Below are 17239 nucleotides of genomic sequence, written 5' to 3' on the forward strand. Positions count from 1 at the left end.
CTTGACAACCTCAATGAAATTAATCAGCATCTTCCGAAGGCTGACTGGGTGCTTTTCAATCTCTTATCGCCTTTCCAGGGTATACTAAATCATAGCAGGACAACTTCCATCATCGTTACATCTCCCACGTCCAACGGTCTTCGTTTCCGGCAAAACTGGCACTATCCAGCGTTGTTTGCCCCGCCACCCCACCTGAAGCTCGAGCCGGAACACCACCACCACCCCTCACCCTTCAACTTCGACTCTTAACTTGCTTTCTTACTCGAGCCCATCTTCTTGTTCTTGCGTCCAAGCCGCTTCATCAATTCCTCGTTCTCTTCCACAACCACGTAAGGAGTCTCGATTTTGTCGCTATGCCTGGTCCAGCACCGAACCTGTACAGTTTTCAAGACACGGAGGCTCTAGCGAAACAATTACGGCCGTATGTCCTTCGCAACCAGAACTCCGCCTTAAGCCGCCATGATGTCTTTCGTGTTGCAGTGTCTGGAGGCTCGCTCCCTGCTGTTCTCGCCAAAGCGCTTCTCGCTCCTGGGGATGGTTCTCCAGAAGACACTGCCCAGTTTTCTAAATGGGAGGTCTTCTTCGCGGACGAGCGAGCGGTTCCTCTCGATCACCCGGACAGTAACTATCATCTTTTGAAGGAAGAACTGCTCAACAAGATCCCCTCGGAACTCGGCGCCCCTACAGTTCACCCGATAGACGAGAACCACGTCAACGATGAAGACCCCCAGGAGCTGGCCGATCTGTACCAGGAAGAGTTGATGCGATCTTTTGCGGCAAAGGATAGTGTGAAACTACCGGTATTCGACCTCATCCTCCTCGGTTGTGGGCCCGATGGCCACACTTGCAGTCTGTTCCCTGGCCACGAACTGCTTCGGGAGAAGGACGCATGGGTCTCTGCGATCAGCGACTCGCCGAAGCCACCACCGAAGCGTATAACGCTCACACTCCCCGTTGTCACACATGCTTTGAGCATTGCTTTCATTGCTACCGGGGGTGGAAAGAAGGAGATCTTGAAGCAGATTTTTGATGCAGAGGAGGGAAGGAGTCTCCCCTCCGCCCTTGTCAACCAAGGAGCCGGTGAGAAGGTCAGCTGGTTCACCGATCATGCTGCTGTGGACGGAGTATCTTTCCCAAGAAGAGGCAGCCTGTAGGGTTGTCCATTTTCAAGCCAGTTTTACAAATGCTTCGCCAGGTTGACCAACTTGAAAGTTGTCTTTGGTCAGTTTGTTGGCTTTATGCATCCACATGTATCCGTTAAACACTATAGAATAGGCTTATGGGACACAGTCAACAGGCTTGCCTTTGATACACTATTATCCTAACCTACGATTACTGTCTCGTTTCGACCCTGTAAGAAGGGAAATGACTAGATGGGGTGGAGTACTCCATATAAGGGGCCTATAAAGGATCTGATTATAGGTGGGAAGTTTAATTTTATCTCAATTGCGATATGTGACACCTGTACAGGGCTTCCATATCCATTTACTTAGTAGGTACCCCCCTCCCGGGGCCGGTAGTTCCTTCCTTGGGATCTAGGAGCTGGGCCCGGGGAAGATGGGGTTTATACGGAGTGCCAAGCTTCGATTGTTGACGCGGAATCTCACCGTCCTTTCGACCTCAGGACTCGACTCGCTAACTCTCACAAGCTGTATGTACAGACCTGAAGGAACTTCATGGCTGTCCAGTCGCTATCCATTCTTTCAGTTCTCAATTCAAGGCAGTGGCAGGCACTACTCACATTCCTGAAATCATGCCAATCCCCACGCGTTCAGTTCCAGTACGGGAGCCCCGCAAGCAAGTGAGTTCAAACTTCGATCTCCCTCGTTGTGCTTTCATCTTGTTCTCTTCTCTTTTCTAACACTTACATTAAAGCCGGCTGCTACCTCAGCACGTACAGTCCCAAGCCTGAAGCCTTCCTCCGCCGCCGCGCCCTCGACAGACGATGCTCCTTCGAAACCTGCCTCAAGAACCATTCCTTCTACTCTTCCTACGCGTCGCCAAAGCCTCATCCGACCGAGTCAATTAAAGCCCCCTTCATTTGCCAAGTCCCCAGCTATCCCGACCGGTGCTAGAACGGTCCCCAGAGCTCCAGCTTCACCAACTAAACGCGATGACACCGCTAGACAATATAATGGACGACCACCCTCCCCGAAGAAAACGGACATGCCACCGCCTCCTCGACCGATCCGATCAGCTTCTCTGAGACAGCCAAAGACTTCGAGTACCGTAACGCCAACGGCACCACGGGGTCATGCTAGGCACAAGAGCCAGTCTGTTACGCCGGCTTCCAAGCCTTCGCAAACACCACTGTCTGTGACGACGCCCAGGTCGAAGACTCAGTTTTCTACATACCAGCAGCAATCCTCTCCAAAGAAGACGGCCAAACCTCCAACCCCGACGCCCGCCAGCGCTTCAGCCGAACAGGCTGCTTCCTTACTCCCTTCGTCCTGGCCGGAGATTGCGGCTTTACAAACCGAACTCCTGCAGCTCAGTCTTTTACATACGTCCTGGATACAGCAAAACGGTCAATGGGAAAGCGAAGCCGAGGCGCAGTTACGGAAAAAATACAACTCGGTCGCTAGGGACTACAAGGCTAACCTGAGCGTTGAAAAGGAATCGCAGAGAAAACTCAATGGACAAGCGTTGCATTGCTGGCTTCAGAATTCGTGCGAGCATAATGGACAGCAAAGTTTCGCAGAGCAAGTTCAGCTTCTATCCCAGCTTTCTCAAGAAGTGTACGATTTAAGCGACAGCCATGGCGGACGGTATACAATGGCAATCCTAGAGTTCGAGAACTGGCTCCAGAAAGTCGAGGAAGTCCAACATGCCCGACTTTCACATGTAGAGGAAGAGGCCCACGGACTCTTCGTTGATCCCATGCGCCGGGAGTGGAAAGAGGAGATTGATGCCCTGCTGATGAAGCTCGAACTCGCTTTGAGGCAGCTACAGAGCCTTGATATCTTGGGATATGGCGATGTCGAGGCGCTCCGCGGTTCCGCGCTGCTTCGAACGGCCAAAAACCTCACCGAATTGTTCAGCCATATGATCGAGGAGCTAAACGTCGTTCGCCAGATGGAAGTAGAATTGATGAAATCGGAGACAATGCGGGTTAGTCAGCTAGCACAACGGCTGATGGAGATGCAACCACGCGAGGGTCCTGCGCAGGCGATCCCGAGAACTGGACTTTGGAGACGATCGTCGTTCATGGCATGACAGGAAAATATTATCAAGGTCAACGAATAATCGACCCCACAACAGCAGCCAAATCCTGATCCCTCGTTTTTTTCTCTTTGTGGTACACTACCACGCTGGCTCGAAAAGCGTCTGAATGGGCAGGGACCGCGGACGAGCCGGGTTGCCTGTTTCCCAAGGGGCCATGGCGAGAGCAAAAACAAGTTTTTTGCAGGTTTATTTCCTTGTTGGGTATTTGAATTGATTATCCATCCGACCCCAATTATGGCCGAGAAGATATTCAGCGACCACGGTCTAATTCTGCAAGGCAAATCTTGGTTGAGGAAGGTCTCGTCTGGATCATCCCATCCAAACAGGCTTTTCGAGCCGTTTGGAGACCGAATGGCGATGCAGATCCAAGATTATCCCTGAGGGTAGGTTGCTAACCTGCTGCGGACGGTCGGCAGAGTCTCACATGCAATCAGCTACCCGAGTTCGTGACATCTCGACTCAGATTCTTGAACTTTTGGAAGGCAAATAATGCGATGACGGTTGCTGCCAACCTACGAAGGCGAAGTTGGCTAAGATGGAGCCGGCTTGCAGCTTGGACTTATCATTATGTTTCATAAGAGGGTTCATTCAGGGACGTGGCAACCTGGGAAAAGGAAGGAACAGAGGGGACAAAGATTGAATTATAATTGCTGGAGAAGAATGTTAGCTGCATTTCAGTGCTGGAGTAAGGAGGATTCCTCTGCCAATTATCGACCTGGTCAACTTGTCGAAAGATTGTGCGACCGGGTACGACCTTTAGTCCCTTGCCAATAATTTGTACAAGCGATTGATATGCACGCATACATCGAAGAGCAGAGTCGATAGACGGCCCTAGAAGAGCGAGGAAATGAAATTCCGGTCAACGAAGGCCTCGACCCGAATCAATGCAGCGCGAGGCGCATCGAAAGGCCAATTAAAGAGCATTGAAGCAGAAATGCTAACTCCACTGAGTGGCAGGATGCCAAGGACTAAGCCCCTTTGGGTCGTGCTGCTGGGTGCAGGTGCATTGGTGTTGGTCCCGTCATTCTGATTCTCTGGGGCCGCCGCCGCCCTGACTTCCAAGATTTTTGGTCTTTCTCTCAGGCAATGCGTCATAATTCATTGCAATAATAATAAGAGAGTCAACGACTTAACCTGGATCCTGCAGGCTGCACAGTGGCCCACTGGACTAACTGTAGTAGTAATTCAAAGGAGGTCCAGAGTCCAGACCATTATAATTCATCGAAGGCGCGAGAAGAATGGGGAAACCACACACCTACCTAGGTAGCTTAACTGCTACCCACCTTATCATCGTCAACGTCATATGGATGTTCACTTTCGGGATCTCAATCTTCTCTACCTAGTACTCCAGTCACAATGCAGACAGATCAGAACTCTGCTCAAACAGACCGTTGCTCCTCCGTCTGCGGCCTGTGCTGACTTCTCTGCAGCCTCTCCTCTCTGCTCTCTTGCTCTGCTTCTTTTGTTGGCCAGGCTCACCTTCTCTTCAGGTAGGGTGTGGTGTTGCGCGGTGGCTAGTACCCATTCCGCCCGTGTCGAAACGTTGACCTTGGTGGAGCTTTCAGAGCCGACATTATTATTTCTTCTGACGCCTCACTGCTCGTTTTCTCCTCGGGCTCTTTTCATTTGGCTTCAGCTCTCAGCCCTTAGCTCACCTTCAATCAACTCACCTCCCAACTTAGCAGGCAATCACTGTTTTCTGCGCCCTCTTACCCCCCTCCACTGGTCTCATACCCTTCCCCGCTGCATCAACCCACACACCCACTTGGCTGGTCACTCGGCTAGCCAGGGCCACCACTTCAATATTCCACCATCCATTCATATCCTACTCAGAGTAGACTGTTGTCGTGCGCGTGACGGTCCCTTTCTTCCCTTTGAAAGACTTAACGCCCTTGATACTTCATCTGCCCAAGGATATCGCCCAGGCGTAACTCCGGCGGATCGGCAAGCGCTATCTGCGCTGCTCGCAATGATTCTTCCCTTCACCATCTAGCAACTGATTTCCCGCATCCCACGTCGATTTGAAAATGTCAAGGTCCCTGTACGATCGAATCTGGCGCCGGGAAGCTGGGGGGGGTTCGACATCGGCTAGCATCCGGGGCCTCTATGGTTCGAAAGAATGGGTTGGCGACCTTGACATCGTGAACGAGCTGGGGGGCCATAGTGGTTGTGTCAACGCGCTCAGGTATGTGTCAAGCTGCTTCCCGTTAGCTGTTTCTGGTCATAGGTGCTTCTGAAGATTCCCAGCGGCTGGGAGACTGATGTTTCGCAGTTGGTCACGCTCGGGGCGACTTCTTGCCTCAGGCTCGGATGACTTCCACTTGAATATATATTCTTATCAGCCAGAATCCTCGACATCACCTTTTGCTCTCAACACAACGGTCTTTACCGGCCACACTGGCAATATTTTCTCAGTAGCCTTTATGCCGCATTCCAATGACAGGACACTCGTGACTGCTGCCGGCGACTCCCAGGTCCGCGTTTTCGACATCGAACACTCCAGCCGGAACAGCTCTCATGGTGCACCGTCAATGTTCGCCACTCAATCAAGAAGTCCTCATCTGAATCGATTCTTCGGAAACACCCGCTATCTCGGCGTAGGGAATACTAATGCGCGCATTTATCGAAGCCACGCGGATCGGGCCAAACGCATCGTCACAGAGTCTTCCCCGCATCTTTTCCTGACGTGTTCTGAGGATGGTGAAGTTCGCCAATGGGATCTGCGCTTGCCTTCCTCCGCGTATCCCAAACCGCGAGGCGGTCTGCTGTATATGACGAACTCCGGACATGGACATGACGACTCGAACGTGCCGCCCCCTCTGATTTCGTATAAGCGGCATAGGCTTGATCTGAACACCATTTCGTGCTCTCCGAGTCAGCCGCATTATATCGCCCTCGGCGGAGCCCACCTGCATTGTTTCCTCCATGACAGGCGTATGTTGGGTCGGGATGCCACGACTGAACGGGGTGACCCTGGTGGTTCGCCGGGAGTAGCAGACGGTCATGGGGACGAGTTGGGTCAGGCAACGCGGTGTGTACGGAGGTTTGCGCCCAACGGCAAGGAGCGGTCCAAATCTCGGTATAAAGGTCACATCACAGCGTGTAAAATCAGTAATGCCAACCCCAATGAGATGATCGTGAGCTGGTCCGGCGACCACATTTACAGCTTCGACTTGGTTCGGAGTTCCGATGCACTAGACACCCAGGGTCACCAGTCCGCCGTTCAAGCCAAATCCGGTTCACGTAGGAGGCGGCAATCGAAGGACAGGAAGCGTAAGCGCCAAATTGGGACGTCAGGATCCTCCAATTCCAGCGGCATTAGACACAGGTCCCGGCGAGGACAAAGAGCCCATGAGGACGGCGAGCTAGCATTTCGAGTCCGGTACGGGAATGGAGAAACCGAGAATATTCCATTCCCATCTTTGTTACACGAAGGTGCCACCGCAGCGGAAGCGGCGTCGGCCGAAGCCATGGAACAGGCGAGATACGCGGTCTTGAACGAAGCACAGAGGCGCAGTTTGCGCATAGCCAAGGACCTCGTCAAACTTCGAAAGGCCTTGTTTTCCCTTGACGCGGCGGTTCGGGAAGGGGCCGAGGCATCCCATCCATCCTCAGTCACGGCCTTTCATGAATCATTCTGCTCCGCTCTAATGTTCGCCCTAACCTTCCTGCCGCAGATGGAAGATATAATGAAGACTTGGAGGTACCCGATCAACCCTACCGTGGAGACTGTGCGTGTTCAGCAGACCCTGCGCCGTAACCGGGAGTCATCTTATCGGTTTGTGCAGGCTGCCGGGACCCTCGCGCGGGCGTTGGGTGGGGATGTCCAGGATTATGGAGTAGACGAAGACCTTCTCGACAAGTTTCAGCAGATAGGACCCGCACCCGGGGAGGACAATGTTATCAATCGGAGGGAGCAGTTTGGGTACGACTTCCTTAAAGCATTGATATTGTTCGTCGAGGGGGGGCGAAGTGCTGTTCTTTCCGGCTTTAAGCGCAGCTCGACCCACGGTCGCAACCGAGATCGATTCCCGATCCCAGAGAGAGCGGATGATGATGCGTTGGAGGGGGTGTTGATTCCGTACCTGCAAGATCTGGCGGATGACACTCCCGTGGTGAACGTTGATAGCTCCAGGTTTGAGCGCGATGAGACCCGCATACTATTCCCCACTCAACATGCGGCCGTCGCTGCTTTTGAGGATGCCTTGAAGAATGAATTATCGGTTAGTTCAACGCCCGAGTCTGAAGATGGCCCACCAGCCCGAGATCATCGTCACGGCTCAAACGGGTCGAATCGGTCCAACAACTCTAGTACTTCCAACGGATCCGGCCTCAGTTCTAGCGATCCAGGATCGTCGGAACACTACTGGCTCTTAGAAGTAGGCCGCGGAGTCTTGATGGAAGCTGGTACTAGTGTCAACTTCGAATTTCTCAACCGAGCCTTTGGAGGCCTCAACGCGACCATTCAAGATGACGATGACATGGAAATAGAAAGATCGCAGGATGACACCGAGGCGAATGTTGAAGAGGAACCTATCCATGACATAAGCTTAGCCATCCATCGGGACTCTCGTCAGCACCACTCAGCATCGGGAGACGATGCACCTACAATGAGCACCAACACCGCAAGCGAAGATGAAGACAGTGATGCAGATGATGATCCCGATATCAACTCTGACACTTCGGAGAGTGACGATGATGACAGTGATGTTGGGGTCGAGGAGGACACCTCAGAGTCGGATGCCGCAGAGCGTCTATTCCGAGACTATGGCTTCGAACGTAGTGCGAGAGAGGACGTCAAGGTGGATGTCCCATGCGGATCGCACACCCGAGTGTATCGAGGACATTGCAATGTCAAGACCGTCAAGGATGCCAACTTCTTCGGCTTGAACGACGAGTACGTGGTGAGCGGAAGCGACTCAGGGCACTTGTTCATTTGGGAGCGCGACACCTGCAAGCTTGTTAATATCCTCAAAGGAGATGACGAGGTCGTGAACGTCGTGCAAGGTTGGTTATACTGTCATCTGGTGAATACCATCTCTAATGGCTGCAGGACATCCCTACGAGCCTACCATTGCGGTGTCTGGAATCGACGACACGATCAAAATCTTCTCGCCCGATCGACGTGCCCAAGAGGATGCGCGCAAGGGGATCAATATCTTAGACCCCAACAACCCCGCCAACACCCTTGGGGCGGGCTACGGTGGGTTGAAGAGCAGCAAGTGCATGCACGACAGCTACCGCATCATGAGCGAGAACGACGTGCAACGGCAGGGGGGCATGAGTGATGCCTTTTTAACAGTACGTCCTTGAATGCTATGAGTTAGATAGATACTGATGAGAACAGAGGCATATGCTGGCACAGTTTGCAGCGACGGTGCGACAGCAAGGAGGACAGGTCGGAGAAGAAGGGTTAGCCCAGGGAGAGCATTCCCGAATCGTGCTAGACGAGAATTGCAGTGTAAGTGTCTTCTTTCTTATATCAGCGGTAGAATGTATTGACAAGCGCTACTAGGTGATGTGAGTGACACCCATGCGTAGACGGGCAGTAGAAATTGTGACGACCTGGATGTCAGTTAGTCTCGCGCAATATTAGCTAGAAAATCCTCCCTTTTTTGTTAAGAATCGAGAAAAGAAAGATAATGGAAACGTTTATCAATGTTTTCTATTGAACTAAATGCCGCGAGGGTGTTTATTATATTATATCATACCCCCCCCCCTTCAGTGCCTGACACGATCATCAGCCACGACGTCAGTGGCTTGTGCCCCCGAGCTTCGGCCGCGTTATCCACGTCGATTACAACCAATGAGAATCCCCAATCGCTGTGCTTTGGCCGCTGATCGCGGATGGTTTAAGGTACTTCCCCCTAGACGCTAAGTGGTGCCTCCATCCCTAGCGCTGCCGCTGACGTATAAAATACATCAACCCCATCAGTTTCAGCTCCAGCTCGGGGATGGGTTCACAGAGAAGTATGGAAATGATATCCGGCCCAATCGCTACATGCTCAGTATGCATAGAACATCGTCTGCTCGTTGTCGGATCGTCGAATCTTCTGGTTCTCGCGGACAAGCACTATCCTTAGCACCCAGGCTAGAACGGCCGAGATTGCTGAAAAGGCCGCGCTTGTTCCCATGGCGATTGGGTACCGCGGGGCGTCCGAGTCCGGCCAGAGGTACTATATCTCGTCGTTAGCATTGGTTGTTGTTTCCTCGAGCGCCCCGCTCCTCCTCGAGAAGAGAAGGTAGGTAACATACTGCAGTATATATCATCCCCACCGTAGCTACCGTGTTCACCAGCGCAATCGACGACGCCTTCTTCTCCTTCGTTTGTCCGCAGGTTGAAGCCACCCACCCTAGGATGATGCTGTTGCAGCAGTATACGCCTGTCGCGAAGGTGCACATGGCAAAGTATCGCGCCCCGGTATTGAGTGTTGTACATGCCACCACGAAGCCGATGACCGCGATGATCTTTGCGAATGTGATGTGCCAGGTTCGTTCGTTGACGCGGCCTGTTTGCGGTGGATCATCAGTTAGTACATCCATACCAGGAACTACTAGCAGTAGAAAACACACCTGAATTCCACGCCCATCCAATGGAAATAATCCCAGCGATCAAATACGGCGGACAGGTCAACGCTAGCGTCACATTCTGGCTAAACCCTAACGTCTCCACGATCGTCGGGAAAAAGTTCTTGTAGTTGCTTGCCGCCATGTGGAAATGCTGCATGAAGACCAGGATCCACAGCCGAGGGTCTCTCGCAGCCTCCTTCAGCCCCGTCCAGGGCCGTGTATTCTCCCTAATCTCAACGGTATCCCTCGTCATCCGGCTATGCGCCAACTCCCTCTCCTCCGGAGTCAACCACCGCGTATTCAGTGGCTCATCGGGCAGAACAAACGCCCCGATAATTGCAAGTCCAAAGGTAATTATCCCCTGGAGGATGAACAGCCAGCGCCAGCCACTCAGCCCGGCGACGCCGCCCATTTTGAAGACGCCGATCGCGATGAGACCTGCGAATGCGGTGCCGCAGATGTTCCCGGTGAAGAGGATCGAGATCCGAGTCGCGATCTCTTTCTTCGTGTAGAAGATCGAGAGCATGTACAGGGCACCGGGGTAGAAGGGGGCTTCGGTGATGCCCAGGAAGAAACGCGTTAGGAGGAGGCCTTTGAAGTCCGTGCAGATGCCGGTGAGGGTTGAGACGACGGCCCAGAGGGCCATTGCGCCGGACATGAAGAGGGAGGGGCGCACGCGGGTAAGGAGCATATCTTTATATCAGATAGTTAGTATTCAGATCCTTTTCATCTGTGCTATCTTGCAAGGGAAGGGGGAAAAGAAGGTGAGAGCATACTGCTAGGAATCTGCCCTAGAATATACCCGACAAACAAAATCGACACACAGGTTTGATACTGTGTCGAGCTCAACCCTAGCTCGTCCTCTAAATCGTCCAACCGGGCAACGGTGATTGCGTTTCTGTCGAGATAGTTGAACCAGTACATGATCCAGAGGATGGGCATCATGATAAAGTCAATTTTGCGGACGAGTTTGATCTCTGCGGGGTCTGTCTTCTTCGTTGTGCCTGTATAGTCGATATTCCCCAGCACAGGGGCGGGCTTGAGGTCGTCGTCCGGGAGGGTCTCGTCGTGGATTGTGCGCGGTTTCTCATCATGGACCACTGTCCCGGGGGGTTGAGTATTTGAAGTCATTGTAACGGTATAGATGTGAATGGTGTAACGGATGATTCTGCAATAGACTGACAGCTCTGATCAGGTCAGGAGACTGATCTGGCGGGTCATATATACGGAGACTCTTGTATACCCTTCTTGGCTTCCTTGGCTGGGCCCTGGGTGTCCCCCGCATTTTCCCCAGATTATGGTTGCCGGTCTGCTCCTTGAGTATCCGGTAACTGTCTATGGAGCTGATAGGGTGATTTAAATTGGAGATAAAGTTCATTGTGTTGCCCAGAGGGAGGGGAGTTTTACTGGCTAGGGTTCGCTTAGAAATAGAATGAACCAGATTGTATTTATAATGTACGCGCAAATATAAATATCACCTACTACAAGCATAATGTCACAAGAATATATAGTACTGCCTTTACTTTATTCTACTTTATATGCTATCAATGCTATTGCAAGATCGAATTGTCCGCCGAAGGTACGGACACACCTTATAGACCGATCGTACTCCCAGCGGGTATTTCAACCCCAGGTGCTCCAACAGCCCAAAACACCCAGACCAGTAAGAAGAGAGCTAATAGTAACGTGTTATCAAGCTCCAGCTCCAACTGCCATCCTTCAACTCACTCTTTGGCTTGGAGTAGCTGTCGAAACCCCGGTTCGGTCCGTCAAACCGTTACTACCCGGGAGTCTTGACGTACCAGAGGCCAACCAACTCTCGGCCGGTTCGGATAAGAGCGGCTTACTTATGGCCTGATCTGAAGCATTTCTAAAATATATAATATTGGTGTTTGGGAGCGAGGTTCTTACAGGCCTATTAGGGCTGTAGTTGGGATATGCAGTGTATCAACTGACTAAGCAAATTAATACATGCACATTCGTGGCAGGGGTGACTAAGCGTATAGAGATTTTCGAGATAGACACTGCACTCAGCCATAACGTTCTGAGAATTGACAGAAGCTACCATTGCTGGTCTATCTTTTACTCCTTGATCGACTGTACTATCCAATAATAACATTTGCCATCCCTTTGTGGCCTTCTTCCGACACTTTGGTTCACCTGCGGGGCTTGAAAATTCTATAGATCTGCGGGGGGTACATCCGCAACCATCAAGAAGCGCCTCTTTCAGCCCACAAGGTTCTTCGGTCACTAAAACCGCTCTTGGCATATAGATTCCAAAATGGGACAAGCACTAGAGGAACGTGCTTTTGTCACATCCCAAATCTATGCAGACCCGCACAACCCCCACCTTCACCTGGAACGGGGCCTGGTTCATGAGCGACTAGGGTATCCCGACCTTGCATCTGCGGATGCATACCGGGCTCTGTCTCTACTAGACTCCGTTGTTGCGCCGGACGAGTGCGAGTTTCATGCGAGGAAGAAGGTCACGGAAGGAGAATCTGCCTCTGCAGCTGCACCTGCCGAGAACGAGGATGAAGATGAAGACGAAGATGAGGGGGATGAGGGCTACGAACCTATTACTCAGGTCGAATACAACAACATTATTGGACCGGTGTACGCTTTACTTGTGAGGAGTCTCGTCCGGTGCGGCTGTCTCCGTGATGCATATGAATTTGCTTTGCGCGGCCGGACAGTCTTGGAGGAGTTATCACCTGATACCACATCAGCCTCTCCAGCAAAGAAAGACATCGAGGATCAAATCACCATCATCAAGCGAGAACACTTTGCAGTCAAAGGCAATGAACACCAACCAGAAGAAGAAATCAACCCCAGCACCCTCAAAGCACAAGGCTTCGCCCGCAGAATCCTCTACCCCTGGAACACGCACGAACCAGACCGCAAGTCCCCCGAGACCCTCAACCTACTAAATGAGCGTCTCAAGGACGTCGCACCGAAATGCGAGGTCCGCGCCGTGGCATTACCAGTTCTTCACAACGCCCCAAAGAACGGTGATGCAGAAGACGAAGAAGAGGAGGTCTCCATCCAACTCGGCCTCTTCGCCAAAGAAGCTCTCCTCCCCGGCGAAACCATCCTGCGTGAATCTTCGCTCCTTACAGCCACAAACCGCCTCCACGATGACCTCTGCGACGCCTGCAACGGGTCTCTCCCCGACCTCTCCGCCGAGAACCCACCGGTAGCCTGCGAAGAGTGCTCCGACACCATCTTCTGCTCCGCCGACTGCCACGATCGCGCACAGGAAGTCTACCACGGTGCCGTCTGCGGTCTCATGGAAAACCTCGAGTCAATAGGCAAAGACATCCCCGACGCAAAGGATAAAGCAGACTACCTCTATCTCCTCCTCCTCGGGCGGGCCGTCGCAATGGCACAAACCCAAGGCGTCAGTCCCCTTGAGCTCCCCGAGATAAAATACATCTGGGGCGATTTCGACGCCTCGCAGCAGCCGGAGAACGATACAGCTGAGAACAAGGATAAGGTGAACGGGTCCCTCCCCTTTAGCTTCCACCTGAACATCCTGCAGCCGATGCGGCTTGTCGAAGAAATGCAACTGGACCCCTACGCTACGTTGGAAACCTACGATACTTGGATCTTCAACACGCTGTATGCGAAGTTCCGGGGTACTGCGTCGGGGCGGCTTTCGACCTGGGATGGCGGGCCGGAGCTCTGCGCTGTGCATCCGCTTTGGTGTCTTGCGAATCACTCATGTGATCCGAACGTGCGGTGGGAGTGGGGTGGGGAGATTGCGTTTGTGGTTCGGGACAGAGAGGGGAAGGTGAAGTGGAAGAGGGCAGATGGGACGGAGAAAGAAAATGAGAGGGTTGAGGGTGGAGTGGGCAAGGATGAGGAGATCTTGAACCATTATTGTGACATTGGGTTGGATGTAAAGGAGAGGAGGGAGTGGGCGGCAGGTGCGTTGGGGGGTAAGTGCTTGTGCAAACGCTGTGTTTGGGAGGCCGGGGAGATAGATCAGTAATTGAAGAAAAGATATAGAGAGCGTTATTTTGTGGTGTATTGTTTCTGTTCGGTTATGCTAAAATACATCATGGCCAACCCATTATTTCCTTCTACAGACTCCCTTTATACTAAAATACAGAACTACCGACGGGGCGGCGTTGAAGATCGCATCCGCCGACGGGGAGGAGATGCAGAAATCGAACTGGAGTTCCGTCGTCGCTGATTCTTGTTATAACGTGGGCTAGGCGACCGAGAAACTGAATGATCTCGGCCACGGCGAGCTGGAGGAGGTCGTCGAGGTGAACGTGACCTGGAAATGCTTCTCTCAACCCGCTTCGGTGGGGGGGACACCGACCCTGAGGAGTAGCGTCGGCGCGCAGGTGCTCGCCGGGATGGCGGTGATACAGAGCGTGAAGGCGAACGGGAGTAACTGCGAGGCCTTGCGCCCGGGCGAGGAGGTGTAACGGACCGGGAGATACTGCGGCCTCGGCGCGGAGGTGGAGATCGAGAGTCGCGCCCGCGGTCATTTCGGCGAGGCGGGCTGCGAGACGGCGACCGGCTGTATGAAACCGAACGCCGACGGCTTCGCGATACAGGTGATCTGGAACGCGAAGCAGTATAGGAGCTGGGGGTATAGCTGCGGCGCGAGCCCGACAAGGACCGCGAATAAGACCTACCTCGGCTGGTAGAACGCCGGCGTCCACGGTCTCGAGAAGGAGAGCGAGAATATGATGGAGAGCGTGAGTAAGAACGGGAACGCGATGAGTAGGACGACCGGGAACTGACCGACTCGTCGCGAGCAGGTGGGAGCGCAGGAGGAGCGAGTTTGGGCATGTTCTTCAGGTGCTCGCGCAGCTCTTCTGTCAATGCACCGAAACCAATGCTGGTAAAGTAGTTGATGGAGAAACGGGTGTTGCGCGGGTTGTCTGTTGGGAACAGCCCTTCGAAACTGGGACGAAGTATCTCGTCTGTCAGCTGTTCTCGCAACTTCGGAATACCAAGCTGTTCAGCAAGGTCTTGGAAAAGAATCTTGATGAAAATACGGCTGCTTGATGTCGTCTCCTCCTCATTTAAGTGAATAATCGACATAACATGCCAGCCGATTGCGTCGGTACTGAGCATGTGTCCGAAGAACCGAGCAATGTTGCGCAACTTGTTGGTCTCGTAACGATGGATCGTGTCGTAGTACTTGGCGAAGGCGTTCTCAAACAAATCGGACCAGAGGCGATTGATCTTTGCGAACCGCTCACCGATAAGACCATAGAACTTGGAGTATGTCCGTTCTTGAGAACAACACTCGATGACCATAGAAGGAAGCTCATGTTCCAGGCCGGCTGGCAACGAAATCTTCATCAGCTTGTGGCAACATTCTTCAAAGTCTATACTGGACATAATCGTCAAATAGATCGTTCGGCGCAGATTCACAAGATTGGTGTTGCTCTGATCCTTAATGTCCAGCTGCCGTTCTTCTTCAGATTCCTCGTCTGAGCTCTCGTCACCCTCGTCACTTTCGTCCTCGTCATCGCTTCCTTCTCCTAGGATTTCCGCCTTCAGCTTCTTATATGCCTCTTCATGTTCCTCCCACTGCGCGTCAAATTTGAAAATATTGAGGCTGTCTTGAGTCTCAATCTCGTCGTCCAGTCCAATTCGATGTGTGATCTGATCCTCTTCTTCTACCAAATCAAGTTCTTCCTTGACAGCTGGGTTGTCCTTGTATCGGTCCTTGCGCACCTGAAAGAGAACTTCGATCATGTACTGGACCCGCTTGTCGATGTCGGCTTCGTGGAGAATGTTTCTGAATTGATCGAATACTGCCAGTGCAATCGGACCGCTCATTTCTTCCAGATGCTGACCGACCTCCCGAGTGAGCCCAACCGCAATCTCAACGCTGTCATCTGTAGGTTTGTGGAGCAAAAGGAGTAGAATTTGAGCTGCAAGCATTTCGTGCACGACTTGCTGGTTGCAAAGGTGCGCGATGAATGTCGTCGAGGAAATGCAGACTGCCTTGTCGTTTCTTTTGAAAGCCTTTCGGAACTGTATAATCAACCGGCTCAAAAGGAGCTCTCCAACCTGAGGTAGCTTCGTGTTGACGATCGCTGCCATTGTGGCATAGATCGGAGTGAACGGCAAACTTGCCGCTTGTGCCTTCATGATGCTCCTACAAAACAAACCACGACCCCGGACAAGGTTTTCGCCAAAGAGTTCCGGGACAATATATTTGATGTTAGACACGTTGACTTTGTTGATCAAACCATTGATCGACTTTTTCAAGGCCTCCCAAGCCATCCTCTGGTATTCTTTGCTGGTCTTGTCTGTAATCTGCGCTTGCAGAGCACGAAGTCGCGCCGGCGGAATGTATGTACCTCCTGAGCGCATATTCAGAAGCTTCTCATATTCCGCTTTTGCGGCGGCCTGTTTTTCCTCCTCCGTCATGGGCTTTTTCGCGGCTTCTTGTCGTTCATGTTGGCGGACACGCTCCGCTAGCTGGCGCTCTCGCTCAATCGCGCGGTCGGAATCAATATGTGGCACAGCTCCGTCAGCTTCTGTAGAGTCGCCCGGTGGAGAGCGACGCCGATTTGGAGAAGGCGAACGAGAAGGAGGCGATCGCTTTCGTGAACCGGACGGCTGGGGTGAGTAAGAGGCACCTGGTGGAGGTGTGGGCACCCGCACGGCGGACTGTAGAACAACAGGGTCCGACATTTCCCTGGTACTGTAGTCAATGTGAAGAGCCCTTGGTTTCACCCTGAAACTCGAGCTGGTCGAGCTGGTCGAGCTGGATGAAGGTCTTTCAGATAGGACGTCAGGCGGCGAAGGACAAAGTCTTAGCGCGGTTGATCCACGTGACTTTCCAGGAGCCAGCCTGGCCCAGTCTCCTTGTCGCGTATACAACAGCTTTCAGATCTTGACTTTGCCTGCCAATTTATTCAAGCCTCTGCCATTATGGTAAGCTCTTACCTATCCCTTTGGCGCTGCTCACACTGAGAGTTTAATTTGCTAATTAGTACCTACAGCTGGGCCAACTCGTGGGATCCGCCATGCTTTTGGCCGCTACTGCTATCTTCCTCTACTACACCGCATGGACGCTTCTCATGGTAATGCATTCATAGTGCCTTTGTCCTAAGAATAGCCCGCTAACTCCTAACAGCCATTCGTTGATCCCGGCCACCCTCTCCATGCCTTCTTCCTCCCCCGCGTATGGGCCATCCGCATTCCCGTTTTCCTTACACTCCTGGGCTCGGCTGTCGTTGGTACATTTATTGGGATTGTCATGATCAATAGCAACAAGAAGAAGGTGGCCAAGGCCAAGGTGGCTGCAAAGAAGAAGACTTGAAGGGCCTAATCTTTGTGGAGGCTGGAAGGGCGTGTATAGGCCATTTCTAGGCATCGGAGGCACGACTTTCTGTTTGATAACCTGTAACAATATTCTCTCAATACTCTTATAATTATGACTTGCCGAGGCAACCTCTGG

The 17239-nt window shown here is 52.5% G+C and overlaps 7 protein-coding genes across 7 annotated transcripts; 5 read left to right on the forward strand and 2 right to left on the reverse strand.

The window, feature by feature from the left end:
* The first annotated feature begins 1442 nt into the window (after positions 1-1442).
* BJY04DRAFT_6936 (uncharacterized protein) lies at positions 1443-3504 on the forward strand. Its single transcript, XM_073720879.1, has 2 exons — positions 1443-1801; positions 1876-3504. Exons 1-2 carry the CDS (start codon positions 1754-1756, stop codon positions 3214-3216), a joined length of 1389 nt encoding a protein of 462 aa, XP_073574156.1. The 5' UTR covers positions 1443-1753; the 3' UTR covers positions 3217-3504.
* A 920-nt stretch (positions 3505-4424) lies between these two features.
* BJY04DRAFT_6672 (uncharacterized protein) lies at positions 4425-5312 on the forward strand. The gene has a single exon (XM_073720823.1). The coding sequence runs from the start codon at positions 4529-4531 to the stop codon at positions 5216-5218; it is 690 nt and encodes a 229-aa protein (XP_073574157.1). The 5' UTR covers positions 4425-4528; the 3' UTR covers positions 5219-5312.
* On the forward strand, positions 5253-8749 carry BJY04DRAFT_215310 (WD repeat-containing protein; the record flags this gene model as incomplete). The annotated part of the gene is made up of 5 exons (XM_073715445.1): positions 5253-5410; positions 5498-8232; positions 8279-8526; positions 8573-8686; positions 8741-8749. 5 exons carry the CDS (start codon positions 5253-5255, stop codon positions 8747-8749), a joined length of 3264 nt encoding a protein of 1087 aa, XP_073574158.1.
* A 481-nt stretch (positions 8750-9230) lies between these two features.
* BJY04DRAFT_215311 (major facilitator superfamily domain-containing protein) lies at positions 9231-10926 on the reverse strand (the record flags this gene model as incomplete). The annotated part of the gene is made up of 4 exons (XM_073715446.1): positions 9231-9401; positions 9481-9734; positions 9799-10488; positions 10572-10926. The coding sequence occupies 4 exons, from the start codon at positions 10924-10926 to the stop codon at positions 9231-9233; spliced, it is 1470 nt and encodes a 489-aa protein (XP_073574159.1).
* Positions 10927-12076: 1150 nt separating this feature from the next.
* Positions 12077-13789, forward strand: BJY04DRAFT_215312 (putative MYND domain protein; the record flags this gene model as incomplete). Its single annotated transcript, XM_073715447.1, has 1 exon — positions 12077-13789. One exon carries the CDS (start codon positions 12077-12079, stop codon positions 13787-13789), a length of 1713 nt encoding a protein of 570 aa, XP_073574160.1.
* Positions 13790-13898: 109 nt separating this feature from the next.
* Positions 13899-16470, reverse strand: BJY04DRAFT_215313 (pre-mRNA-splicing factor CWC22; the record flags this gene model as incomplete). Its single annotated transcript, XM_073715448.1, has 2 exons — positions 13899-14371; positions 14448-16470. The coding sequence occupies 2 exons, from the start codon at positions 16468-16470 to the stop codon at positions 13899-13901; spliced, it is 2496 nt and encodes an 831-aa protein (XP_073574161.1).
* A 335-nt stretch (positions 16471-16805) lies between these two features.
* Positions 16806-17101, forward strand: BJY04DRAFT_215314 (dolichol phosphate-mannose biosynthesis regulatory protein; the record flags this gene model as incomplete). The annotated part of the gene is made up of 2 exons (XM_073715449.1): positions 16806-16862; positions 16916-17101. The coding sequence occupies 2 exons, from the start codon at positions 16806-16808 to the stop codon at positions 17099-17101; spliced, it is 243 nt and encodes an 80-aa protein (XP_073574162.1).
* Positions 17102-17239: the final 138 nt, after the last annotated feature.

Source organism: Aspergillus karnatakaensis (genome assembly GCF_047715665.1).
Source record: "Aspergillus karnatakaensis strain CBS 102800 unplaced genomic scaffold BJY04scaffold_10, whole genome shotgun sequence".
In the NCBI taxonomy this organism is placed as follows: Eukaryota; Fungi; Ascomycota; class Eurotiomycetes; order Eurotiales; family Aspergillaceae; genus Aspergillus; species Aspergillus karnatakaensis.

Coding starts and splice junctions, on each gene's coding strand:
- BJY04DRAFT_6936 (XM_073720879.1), top strand. CDS start 1,754: ATGCCAATCCCCACGCGTTCAGTTCCAGTACGGGAGCCCCGCAAGCAA. Junction 1,802..1,875: donor TACGGGAGCCCCGCAAGCAA/GTGAGTTCAAAC, acceptor CTTACATTAAAG/CCGGCTGCTACCTCAGCACG.
- BJY04DRAFT_6672 (XM_073720823.1), top strand. CDS start 4,529: ATGGATGTTCACTTTCGGGATCTCAATCTTCTCTACCTAGTACTCCAG.